Source organism: Phoca vitulina, unplaced genomic scaffold (genome assembly GCF_004348235.1).
Source record: "Phoca vitulina isolate PV1807 unplaced genomic scaffold, GSC_HSeal_1.0 scaffold11, whole genome shotgun sequence".
Taxonomy (NCBI): domain Eukaryota; kingdom Metazoa; phylum Chordata; class Mammalia; order Carnivora; family Phocidae; genus Phoca; species Phoca vitulina.
The window spans coordinates 46,056,103-46,069,398 of record NW_022589714.1 but is presented as its reverse complement, the minus strand read 5'-3'; the positions used below and the strand labels follow the sequence as shown (position 1 = coordinate 46,069,398).

General features: G+C 44.5%; 2 protein-coding genes across 5 annotated transcripts in view; one reads left to right on the top strand and one right to left on the bottom strand.

Moving 5' to 3' along the window:
* KCTD20 (potassium channel tetramerization domain containing 20) overlaps positions 1-11,609 on the top strand; it is a 37,286-nt gene extending 25,677 nt beyond the window's left edge. For 2 of the 4 annotated variants that reach the window (XM_032409928.1, XM_032409929.1), the window contains exons 4-8: positions 1,526-1,628; positions 1,990-2,110; positions 3,395-3,592; positions 5,012-5,122; positions 6,419-11,600. In XM_032409928.1, coding sequence (XP_032265819.1) covers positions 1,526-1,628; positions 1,990-2,110; positions 3,395-3,592; positions 5,012-5,122; positions 6,419-6,711 — 826 coding nt within the window. In that variant the 3' untranslated portion in view covers positions 6,712-11,600. Of the gene's footprint in view, positions 1-1,525; positions 1,629-1,989; positions 2,111-3,394; positions 3,593-5,011; positions 5,123-6,418 lie in introns of all 4 variants that reach the window. The other 2 variants (XM_032409931.1, XM_032409930.1) reach the window with 2 other exon arrangements.
* The window catches only part of LOC116635650 (serine/threonine-protein kinase 38), a 128,568-nt gene that overhangs the window by 74,045 nt on the left and 41,227 nt on the right, over positions 1-13,296 (bottom strand). The window lies entirely within an intron of this gene.

Sequence of the window (13,296 nt, the reverse complement as noted above, 5' to 3'; positions counted from 1 at the left end):
GATCACGAGAAGGGCAAGCATTTTCTGGGTGATAGATTAATTCTTGGGTGACCCTCTTTCTTTGAATCTAGGAATGAGTTGTCCCATGGCAAGAGCGTCTGATTCTTTATCTAGGTGGTTTATCAGCTAAGGTTATCAGTTCTGAGAGTTACTTAGGTTTGCACTGTCCTGAGGTTACATACAGTGTTGGTAAGCCTAGGCAGTGAGCTAAAAAATGTGGGCCACTAGTCACAAGTGGGACAAGCTGAGAGATTGCAAATGGATTAATGTTAATCCATACCACTACCAGATAAATAACTCTGAGCTTAGGTCTTGCTGATGATAGTTAAGGGGTGGGGGTGGGGGGAGTGGCATTACATGGCATGTTCACTATTTTGATTCATAACTGTCTTGGCTAGACTTTAACCACAACGTTCCAGAAAAATGTCAGCATTCTTTGAAGACACTTTTATCAGGATGGATTTCTTATATATGGTGTTAGTGGTTTGGAAAGTATGTGATTTGGAATCTTTTTCAGACCTTTGAAAAGCAGCCAATTTAGGGTGGAGGATAACAGTTTTAACATTGAACAGCAGGGCTTCCCAGCAGGTTAAGAAAGGAAATGACAGTGAGGCGCCATTGGGAACTTAAATTAGGCTGGCTGAAGATCCTGACTACCTGCCCTGTCCCTCACACTGGTTTCCCATTCCACAGCTCAGACATGCAACAGGAGTGGGGGAAGTCAAGGGGCCAGTTTTACTGGAGGGGATCTGAGAGGGAGGAAGGAAGGATGGGAGAAGATGAGTAAGGAAAAGCAAGATCTCCCTGTGCCCTCCTGACCTCTGCGTTCATGCACAGAGCAGGCTTGCCTCTCTAAACTATGTCAAACCACTGATAAGCCTAATACCTCCCATCCCTGTCTACTTGACCCGAAGTTCCTGTCATTAGAGTTACTCCGTGGATTGAAGAAGGGCATTTTCTCCAGAGCTCCAGCATTAAAATGTACCAGGAAAGGGAGAACAGTAACATCTGCACCCACCAGTATAGATGCATCTATCACATTAGATGTTGAAAAGCAAAACTCAGAACTACTGAGGACTGACAAGCTAGATAAGTAAGGAGGAGGGAAAGGACCAGGAAGGGTCAGGAGCAGGAGATGCATGGTCTTCCTGAGCTGCCGGCATATCCCTGGGCAGTGGGGAGGGCGTGAGAGGCAACCCTCACACATGCCAGAGATTTTCCAAGGGCCAACTCTGCAGATGCTGCTTTACTTCATTTGCTGTCACAGCAGCTTACCACCCGTGATCCTTGAGGACTTGCTGCTTCATTTCTCCTTGCTCTCAAATGCTGCAAGCAATCGCTACCACCTTTTCTGTCTGGAAGGAGCTGCTGCTTAGGGGTTGGGTCCCATTGCTGTGTTTTCAGTTTATACTATGAGAACATGGAATGGAGTCTTCCAGAATGAGGTGAAGAGGGGAGTAGTCCTCACGCGTGAAGAATCCGGCTGGACTGGAGAAGATTAACATTGTTGCCTGATGTCTTTCAGAATGTTTGGACCAGGAAGAGAGTACAACTTCACTCGGCCCAACGAGAAGGGAGAGTATGAGATCGCTGAAGGAATCAGTGCGACTGTATTTCGAACGGTGCTGGTGTGTAGGAGCCCTTCTTGTTGCATCCTCTTCCCCAGGGGCAGGCATAGGCAGAAGCCTGGAGAGTTCCAGCAGATTGTTACTGACTTTAGGGTCTCTGGTTCCCAGTTCCCTTTCCCTCTACTTTCTATTCCTGTAACTTTGAAGTACCTCTTGTTTGTGTGAGCTCAGTCAGCTATCAAGGTGTGACTAAGCATGCCCGGAGAGCCAGGAGCCACTTTGCCAGCTGACAAGTCAGCCAACTTGGTGATAGTTCTAGTAAGCTACCATTTTAACAGAACCAGGAATGGATAGGGGGTTGAAGAGGCCACTTTTTATCTTGGTTCTTTGCCTACATTTCTTCTTTTTAATCCATTTACAGGATTATTACAAAACTGGTATCATCAATTGTCCTGATGGCATCTCTATTCCAGACCTTAGAGATACATGCGATTATCTCTGCATTAACTTTGACTTCAACACTATCCGATGTCAAGATCTGAGTAAGTTACAGATACCTAATACCTGCATTTGAGCAGCTGAACTTTGAGTTTGCTTGGAATCGACTGATATTTTTTATCACTAAACAAGAGTTTCAAGTGTGGGCTGAAAATCATCTGCAGAGGCAGAGACGTGATACTAACCTATTCCCTCTCCTGCTTCACAGCACTGTGAGGAAGTGGAGTAAACCAAAGAGAATGCGTGGTGGGTTCTGAATCTAGCTTGTCCAGTGAGGCACCGAGGTAATTGCTTACCCTCTTGGGACCTTGGTGTCTCAACTAATAAATAAGGATACTGATTCTTGGACATTAGTGAGCCTTCCCTCATAGAGTCAAACAGCATAAATTGGCTGGGTGGTTCATAGAATCATTTTTACCATTATTATTAACTTTGTGTTTACTAAGTGCTTTCTAGATATGAACTTGCTTAATTCTTGCAACAGTGAGCCCTGTAAGTCAGGTGATAACCCCATTTAACAAATGGGAAGACTGAGAAATTGACTTGTTCAAAGCTCTAAAAAGCTGGGATTAGAGCTGATTGACTACAAACACCATTCTCTTATTATCACCTAGGCTTCCTGAAATTATTTAAAAAATTATTCTTTGAGGTTCACGATACATTTCCCTGCATATTCCATGAAGTTCTCTAGACTTGTGGTTTCTCTACTGGGTCTAGCGCACACTTAGAGCAAGTCCCTTGGTGTCCTCAAACTTCAGATGATCCCTCGTCTGTGGTACCATAACGCCACGAAATTGGGGTTCAGAGCATCTTCAGAAGAGGTACTACAAATGATGGTTCTTTCTCTTGTAGAATTAATGTACGTGGTTTGACGTTGTATAGCTAACAAAACCTCAGTTGGTCAAAATGCTCAGGGATTATTAAACATGAGGGGGGCACCTAGGTGGCTCAGTTGGTTAAGCATCTGACTTGGTTTCTGCTCAGGTCATGATCTCGGGGTCATGGGATCGAGCCCCACATCGGCTCCACGCTGGGCATGGAACCTGCCTGGGATTCTCTGTCTTCCTCTGTCCCTCCACCCCTCCCTCCCTCTCGATAATAAAATAAATAATAAATAAACATGAGGAAGTTAAGGAGTGGTAAAACGTGCAACATATCTAACAAAATCAGCTTAATTAGCGCCTCGGAGCAAGAAACCATTTTCTGCCTTTATGGGCCACCTCTCTGGAACTTCTCTGTGATAACCGCCATCACCTCATAGTCTTTTTCACTCCAATAATATCTGCATTCGGCCAGAGAGGATGTTCACCTACAGCTTCTCTCCCCAGGTGCTTTACTGCATGAACTGTCTAACGATGGTGCTCACAAGCAGTTTGACCACTACCTCGAAGAGTTGATCTTGCCCATCATGGTGGGCTGTGCCAAGAAAGGGGAGCGAGAGTGCCACATCGTTGTGCTGACGGATGAGGATTCTGTGGACTGGGATGAAGACCACCCCCCTCCCATGGGGGAGGAATATTCCCAAAGTAGGAGCCCCCCGCATGGTGTAGATGCTTTCCGCACCAGACGTGCTGCCCAGAGTAGCAGTTAGATCCTGGAAGCAACGTGAATGTCACTGTTGAGCTGGCAAGGAGCACACTCACCTGGATGATCAGGGCACGTGATGCAGGGCTGAGGTCTCTGCTGAGTGTGTAACATTGTCACACCTCCCGCTGCTGCCCCTGGTGTCGGATACTGTGGTGAGACGGAGGCCAGATTGAGGCCATTTAATGGTGGTGTCACTCTTCTCTCCGCTGGTTCCATTTTTAATGAATGTACCAATTCAGAAGGTACAAAAGGATGGATATACATTGAAGAGTCTTGATCCCATCCCTGCCTCATCCACCCGGTTTTCCTCCTCAGCTTCTTTTATATCCTTCAGATGTATTCAGTGCACATACATAAGCAATTACATCCATGGTTTTTCCTTTTTTTCAAATGCTTCCATAGTCTACAGACTGTTCAACACCGTGTCTTACATAAAAAGCTTCCACAATCTTTTTAATGGCTGTCCAGTGTTCCACTGCATGACTGTGCCAGAGCGGAATTAACTAGCTCTGTTGTTGGACATTTAAACTATGAATTATGAATGATGCTGCAATAAATCGCCTTTTAAACGGAGTCTTTTTCACACGTGTATCTCTATAGAATAATATTCCTAGAAATGGAATTTCTGTGCCAAAGCTTTGTTCCTTTATAATTTTGATAAATGTTGCCGAATTCTCCTCCATATTACACTCACAAAACAGTATGTGGCAGGTTTGTTTTCCACACCCTCACCAAAACAGTGTTTTACTGAACTTTTATCTTTGTCACACTGATAGGTAAAAAATAGCATCGCATTTATGTTTTAATTTGCATTTCTCATTTCATGATCAACACTCACCATCTTTTTAAATTTTAAGAGCCTTTTAATTTCCTTTTCTGTAGCTTTATTTGTGCCTTTTGCCCATTACAGAATTGGATTGTCTTTTACTTAGTGATTTGTGAAGGCTATTTGTGACCACTCTTTATATATTAAGGAAATTAGCCCTTTGTAATGTGAGTTGCAGGTATTTTTCCCAGTTGACTTTCGTTATTTTGGTTTTTTTAGCTTTGGTAACAGTGGTTTTAGCTAAGCAGAGACATTGTATTTTTAAGTAGTCAAATGTGTCAGTTTTTATATTATGGCTTCTGGGTTTTATGTTGTACCCAAAAGGTCTTCCCCACCCTGAACTATAAAAATTTTTCATGTGGTTTCTTTCTTATGTTTGATCTATTACTTAACATTTAATCTGTGATCCAACTGGATTTTTTTTTTGGCATCAGGGTCAGGTATACCTTTCATTAGTCTGATTCTGTTAGCTCGTCTCCCTCCTCTTTTAGAAGTCTTTACTCCATGACTAACTCAGTTTTTCTTTTTCCAGTTCTTTATAGCTCCAAGCTCTATAGATTCTTCAAATATATTGAGAATCGTGATGTCGCTAAAACAGTGTTAAAGGAGCGAGGCCTGAAAAATATTCGCATTGGAATTGAAGGTAATAAATATCCCCATTAGTATTCAGCTTGCATGGCTCATGGAGTGGGTTGTATCTATGGGCACAGCTTGTGTCCTTAAAACCCGGCTTCCAGAGGACGTAGAGAATAGGCACGCATGAACACTACATTCCTACCCATGTGAAGGATTCCTGGTTTTGTTTTTGTTTATCCTTATATTTCCTTTTCATTTTATTTCCATTCGTAAATGCTTAAAGCAGCTGCAGGAATAAGTTCCGGTGTACTGCTTCGGGATAAAGAGCAGTGAGGGCTAAGGACACGGGCGGGGGGGCGGGGGGTTGTGGAGCAGGGCCCGTGGGCTCACCAAGTGGGAGAGTCATTCCATCAACAGTCTTGGAGACTCAAAATTTGAATTAATTCCACTGCATACCTTTGAGGAATGTCTGTGTGTATTGATAGAATGGTTTGAAGTGATCTTGAGCAAATGGCTCCCAACCTGTGGTCTCCATAGAAAGGTCTTAGACACTGATTCTTCGAGAATGCTGAAGCCATCCTGGTCTCCCCTCCATGAGTCTTTGACTCTTGAGTTTTGCTGTTCTTGCTATCTCAGTCTTGCCTGCAGAACCCATCAATCTTCATTGTGTCTCATTTAGGTTGGAATTTCAGGTGGGAAGAGATTTTTGAGGTCTATTAAACCTCTTTCCACTGTGTCCCTCCTTTGTCACTGGAAACCCCAGGAACAGGGTGACAAAGATTACTCCATTTCCCAGCATCCCATCAGACTGTCCTACCATTAGAACATTCTTCCATATATCTAGTAGATGACTTCCTCTCTCTTCGGTCTTCCTTCTAGTTCTAGCCTCTGAAGCTACTCTGAGTAAGACTTCTCCCATTTCCATGTGATAGCCTTTCAGATATTTCAGGCAACTTCCCTGTTTTTTTCTTTAGGCTACACATTACACGCTTTCTAACCACTTCTCCTACAGTATGAGATAAGCACTAGAATTAGAGACTGGAGTTCACCATGGCCTAGCAGGATTTCTGTTCTGTGGCATTGTTGCCAGTAAGTACAGGCTTCTGGAATTACTAAGAGGCTGTTCTCGCCCTGCCATTAGAAGACAGAGAATTTTTGTTACTTCCCTTCCAGGGACAAGACCTACTAACCTGGATAGGTGGGAAGTGAGCACGTAGGTGGGTGGGAGTGGCAGGGCATGGTCAGAGGTCATTTCCCCAGCCTTTGAATTTGGGAGGAAATTAATGTGGTTAGAGAAGAGAAAGTGTGGAATCTAGAGTGGGCAATTTCCTGGAGTCATGAGAATGGCCTTTTTCTGTTTCAGGTTACCCTACCTGTAAAGAAAAAATTAAGAGAAGACCCGGTGGCCGGTCTGAAGTAATCTATAACTATGTGCAGCGCCCCTTTATCCAGATGTCCTGGGAAAAGGAAGAAGGGAAGAGTCGCCATGTGGATTTCCAGTGTGTCCGAAGCAAATCCCTCACTAATCTGGTAGCTGCTGGAGAAGATGTCTTAGAGGACCAGGAGATAGTAATGCACCACCCACCCCAGGTGGATGAACTCGACCGGCTGAACGCCCCACTTTCTCAGATGGCGTCTAACGACTTTCAGGATTAGGGCCAGCTGTGGACCCATGTCTCTTCAGAGCCCTTCTCTGTCTGCGATGCCCACAGCCAGTTCTCCCCTTGGTTTGTCTCCCCCTGAGTATCAGGAGACCTGCTTCTCCATCCTTTCCCTTTCTCTCACAATTAGCGTGTGTCCTTTTCATTACTGAAAAGTCTGTGCCTCCAGCAGGGGATGAAAAAGCACTCACTGGCAAATAAGCTACCAGCTTTGCAGCAGCCCTGGTAACTTGAAAAATTTGGATCTGGTGCCGTTTACAGTCTTTGCATAACTGCAAAAAGTAGGAAAGGAAGTCGACTCCCATTGGCTCATATTCATCAAAGCAGTCCTCTCATCCTTTATACTTTGTCCTTGGCTTTTTTGTTTGTTTTATACCAGGCAAATTATGTAGCAGCAAAGGGACCAAACCTTAAAAAAAGATAATCTCTAGCTTCCACAAGCAGGCGCTAATGGGATTCTCATTAGGGGTCAGTGAAGATGCCATTCCTGGTGGCCTCTGTGCCCAGACCTGCATCTGGGAAGAACTAGGCTCTCATCAAAACGTCCAAAAGGAGATTTCTTAAGAGTTTAAATTCAGTTTTTTCATTAATGCAATGAATAGTTCAAAACCCCACAGATTCGACTGAAGTCCAATAATAATGTAACAACGTTTATGAAACCTTTTTAGGTTCAAGGTTTTTGAGTCTAAAGAAATCATTTGGAATGAAATTCACAACTCAAGTAGAAGAACCTGTCCAGATCAGGCCACTTTGATTATCCTGGCTTGGAATCTGGTGTGAAGCCATAGGTCGTCACCCTAGGCAGCACATTGCTGTGAGTGTGGCTGGGAAACCTTAGATGATATGGCTGAGAAAGGCTTTTAAGAGACAGGCAGAAATTTCTCACAAGTGCTCTGTTTCTCCATAGAAAGACTTCTAAGAGCTCCAGGGAAGGGGGCATTTGGGATAAAGCGGGGTGGGGGAAACGTCACCTGCCCAGGCTCTGTCCCAGTGCAGGCTTTTTCTTTGTATATTCTTTTCATACTATGGAATTTTTTTGGATATCAGGATATTTGTTTTTGAAGTAGCCTATCACACTGGGTTGGAAAACCATACTGCTGTCATCCCCAAAGGATAGATGAGTTGAAGGGGTATTAGGCCTAGTAATTTTGTTTGATCTTGTCGGCTCTGTATTAATAATGCATGGTGTGCGACAACCCAGATCACTCCTCCCAGTACTGAGCCATTTTCCCTTGTGTCCTCATGGCTATTAATAGCAGAACTAAATTTAGAGTCTAGAGCCAGATGTTAAGTGTCTGGGGATAATCTCCCATTTTATGATAAAGGTTGGCCTTCTCATCACCTACCCAGAGCCTTTACTCATCACAGATTTCAAAGAGGTACATAGTTTCCTTCAAGTTCTTTAAGGTAACATGACTAGTTTTCTTAAATTCCATTCCCGTAAGATACCATAGAGCAAGTTAGGTGACTCCATTTTGACTGCCCTAGTTGTAGTCCTCCAAAGGTAAAGTCAGATGGGTGTCGAAAGCTGTTCTTTCCAGGCTCGAAGAACAAGAATGTTCTTAAGAAGTGTGTTCTCTGTGCTTGTGACCAGCATCACAGTGGAAATCAATACTCCGTTCATTACTCAGAAAATAGTAGTAGTAAGGGGTTAAACTGAGCCATCTCCCACTTAGAGAATTCTTCTGACTACCACTGGCATCCAACTTGTAAGGCTGATGGTAAGGGTTAAAGTTTAGGGTGAGGTTTTTTTTGTAGCCAGAGGTACTTTTATGTCTGTGAAACTCCTTGACTCCTATTTGAGGTCAGGTTTGGCTTTCACCGTGCCAGTATTTCATTCATACCCACTGATAGTTGACCAGCCCAGATAATTGTTTAATGGTGCTTCCTTTTCTGCTTCTCAGTTGACTTCCTCCCATGCCGTCACAAAGGCAATCTGAATGAACTGTGTTCTATAGTAAGGATAACGTCTGTTCTCCATCTTCTGTATGAACATTTAAGTGTGAACATGCTGCAGCTAACCCTCTAAAACCAGTTAGTCCTTGCTTAGGTGAAAAGCCAAGTATGAAAGTATGGCATGTGCTTAGTACTCTGTTCTATGTAAATGATTAATCTCCTCGGGCTTTCAAGAAGTACGTCTCCCTTCCCCCCCTCCCCAATTGGGTTAATGTGCTTTTGGCCCCAACCCATGGGGTGAGTGAGCTGGAAACCCGTACAGGTTAATCTGCCAATGTCACTAGATGGTGGAGACAAAGGGAAAAGTGGGGCCCACAGGTCCCTTCTGGTGAAGAGGGAGCTTTCTTCTGCACCCACCACCCTCCCAGCCTGGAGCTCAGCATCACTGCAGTTTCAGAGCTCCCCTTTCCTGGGCCGAAGACATTCCATGATGGCAGAACTGCTGAGTCCCCACAGGGACGGGCTGAGTTGCAGTCATTCCCTTCAGAGTCTGTTACTGGCCAGCTGGGCAAGAGAGATTTCTAATAAAGGTGGAACTCAGGTTTGGTGGAGTTTTTTTTTCTTCTAAGTGCCTAAATAAGCAAGCTAGGCTGTTTATACAGAGCCATCTTCAGAGGAAGATGTTTTGCTCTGACGGTCTTACTCAGAGATAGCTCCGCAAGCCAAGAGGAACCTGAATTTGAGATTTAGAATCGGAGTTTGTGAATGCATCATTATCATGTATCGCTGACTGGGAAACATTTGGCATTGAGCTGGAGAGTGGGCAGAGTGTTAACATGTGTCTGGTGAGATGATCATGGTTTCTCCAAAGTGGAGGAAAAGTATTGAAAAGATGGCAGCATTTAAATGGTAAGGAAGCTAGAAAGTACATTTACTGCGTAATATGTAATAGCCAATATTATTTTAAGCTAAATTCCAGGAAACCAGTATGTCATCTAATGTATACAGGTCTATGAAAATACTATGGAATAAGCCCAGGAAGGATGGAAATACTTGCAGAAAACAATCAGCACAGGCTTTAACTCAAATTGTCAAAGTGTGATATGGAGTCTTTTTTTAATCGAGTGTCAATAGAAAGTTAAGAATCAAGGGGTTTTAGTGATTTATCCAATGCCACCTCTTGCCATTATTTTGAAATTGTTAAAATGCACATACGAGTTCAGAAAGCAAACCTGATGCCTTCCCTGGGGAAGATGGAGCCACATTCGTGCTCTGGGTGGGATCACCTCTGCAGGAGAACATTACATTTTCTCTTAAAGGCAAAATGCTTGTAGATTTTGCCTCTTTACTTTGTATTTACTTTTAAAGTTGCACTTGTTCACCTACCAGTGTTTACGAAATCCTTTATTTGGGATGCTTTTTCTATAATAAAATATTATCATTTGTGTCCATGTTGTTTCTTTTTAGCAGAAAATAAAACTGGAAGTCAAGATGTTAAAAGGGACCCAAAGCAGCAGCACATTGATTGCCCAGAACAGAGCCTCTTCCTTTCCTGTGGGGCCACAGGGTCACTTTGAGCCTGGGTGTGCACTTCCCACCCTACTATCTATAACTCACAGCTTCCAGAACCCGAATAGTCTGCCTTCTTGAGTTCCTGGCTAATTTACATTCAAGACCTCCTGAATCCTCAAATCCAACCAAGTAGGACCCCACAAAGCCAAATATAAGTTTGGAAGATAAGAGGACTCAGCGACTTTTATGTTCTGGTTTAAAACAAGTGAGGAGCCATGGCAGGAATGAAAGGCAGGTCCCCTGGAAACACTGCTGTAAAGCTGCTGGCTCCTCCTCTGATCTCTCTGATTTGGCCCAACTCTAGTCAGGTGCCTCCTGAGTGAGTTCCCTCAGCTCACTTAGCCTGGGAGCTCATTGGTGATCCAACTTCAAGGGGCGCTAAAGCCAGCACCTTCGCAGCAGGCCTGCCTCTATCAGCACGGAGGTTACGGACACGCTCTGAAGAGATGGCCTGCTGAGTATACTCTGTGCCAAGCACTGCATGACCACAGGGACACAATGACCAGGACATAGTTCCGCTCCAAGGGGTTTTTATACTTATGGGGAAAAGAGATCTATGAACAGTCCAGGTCACTCAGGGAACCCCCAAAAGGATGGAGTAGCCAGTTTTTACCATGAGGAGAGTTCACAAGAGGATTCTAGAAGTGATCCATGAACCAAGTTGTAAAGAATGAATACTAGTTGTTTTGGATCCATGAATATGCAGGGAGGAGGTATTCCAGGCCAACTCAACTATATGAGCAAAGATGCAAATGTAAAATGATCAGGGAAGGTGGGGTGATGCAGAGATGAAGCCAGAGTAAGGAAGGACCCTTCTACCTCAAAGTTGTCTCATTTTTAGAAACCATTGGGAACCCAAGAGAGTTTTATGGAGGAGAATGACGTGATCAGACTTGAGGCTTCATTTCTTCGGCAGCAGGGAAGGCAGCGGACTTGAAAGGGGAAGGACCAGGGACAAAAGAGGTCAGCTAAGGGGTCACTGCAGTAGATGCTTCAAGAAACGAAGGCACTGGTAGGATGGATGGATGGCCATGCCCCAGAATTGTGCATGTTTACCCATGAAGTTTCTGGCTGGACAGCTGAGTAGACAGAGTCAAAGAGGCAACAGGAAGCAAGAGGCTCTGTTTGGATGGTGTTTGAGCCCAAACAGGCCTTCCAGACGGCGGTATCTATTGTTCCGGGGATGGAGCTGGGAAGTTGGTCACTTTGAGGACCTCACCACAAAAAATGGTAGCTGAAGCCACTGTGTTGGGGAGATCACCGAGATCACATGAGTAAAAAGAGGGCAAAGGCATTGCTCAGATGATCACCAGCATTTAAGTGGTGGCAAGGGAACCAAGAAGGAAGTCAGATGAGAATAGAGTTTTTAACAGTATGCGTGCAGCAGGTTGATCAAGTAAGATGAGGGCTGAAAGGGGGCGCCTGGGTGGCTCAGTCGTTAAGCGTCTGCCTTCGGCTCAGGTCATGATCCCAGGGTCTTGGGATCGAGCCCCACGGCAGCGGGGAGCCTGCTTCTCCCTCTGCCTCTGCTCCTCTTCCTCCCCCTGCTCTCTCTTCTCTCTCAAATAAATAAAATCTTTAAAAACAAAAACGATGAAGGCTGAAGTATAGGTAGTATGCATTTCCCTGGAATGACCTGTGAAAGCCAACACTGACTTAAAAACCACCACCACGATGCTCTTTCAGGCACTTTCAGAGAGCATCTTGCCCAAATCACACTGAAGTAGCCATTATATACAGAGCACAGTACTGGGCACTCTGGGATGCACTGGCTATGGCAGTCAGGACACCCGTGACCAGAGGAATGACTATAAAAATGAATACTAGTATGTTTTATACCTGGGATAATGAATACATGTTTCGCACAAGGGACAGAAATTGGATGAAGTGAAGTGGGAGAGGGAAATGAAGTAACAAACGCGACCGCAGTGTTCTCCCAAACGAACAACTCCCACGCCTCAGCCGCAGCACAAGACCAAACCTACCAGGCTCCAAAATCCAGGGCTGTATCACCTCTGCAAGTCACTGCAACTAAGAAACCTCTCCCGGAAGCTTCCCTCAGCTTCCCTAACACCTCTAGATCAGCTTAACAGTACTGCTACACCGTTAACTTTGCAGCTAGTGCTGTTTACTGTTGAGCCACTTGACGGGAATTCTCCACCTGCTCTGCAGATCAGGACCACGGCAGGCTCCCCAGTGCATCCCAGAGTGCCCAGTACTGTGCTCTGTATATGATGGCTACTTCAGTGTGATCTGGGCAAGATGCTCTCTGAAAGTGTGCCTGAGAAAGCATTGTGGCGGTGGTTTTTAAGTCAGTGTTGGCTTTCACAGATCATTCCAGGGAAATGTATACTACCTAGCAAAGGAAAATACCATTCACTGAATCCTCTGAGTTCAAGAAAAACTACCATTTGGGGTTACAAACTCCTAGGAGAGAGTGAAACCCAAATACACCTTCCAAGGAACCAATTCAGAGAAAAAGCATTAGCAGTTGAGGCAGAGGATTCCTATTATGCATATAGATGAGTTTTAAAATTGCAACCTGCTGGGCGCCTGGGTGGCTCAGTTGGTTAAGCGACTGCCTTCGGCTCAGGTCATGATCCTGGAGTCCCGGGATCGAGTCCCGCATCGGGCTCCCTGCTCTGCAGGGAGTCTGCTCCTCCCTCTGACCCTCCCCCCTCTCATGTGCTCTCTCTCTCATTCTCTCTCTCTCAAATAAATAAATAAAATCTTTTAAAAAAAAAAAAATAATAAAATAAAATTGCAACCTGCTATTCAAAGCCTGAATATTAATCCCAAAGGAACTCATCCATAGCTTACTTTTGAAAAAGTAATTCTAAAAAGAAACAGGTACTAGGCACCTGGCTGGCTCAGTCAGTAGAGCGTGTGACACTTGATCTCAGGGTCGTGAGCTCAAGCCCCATGTTGGGTGTGGAGCCTACTTTGAAAAAATTTTAAAAAAAACACACAAGTACTGAAGAAAATCCTGATGCACCCCTAAATCAAGAGGAGACTGGATGACATCAGTATTCAGTTTCACTTCAGTAGGCAGTACGGTTCCAGCCCTATTTCCTAACTCCCTCTAAGAGAGCAGGAAGCAGAACTATCTGAA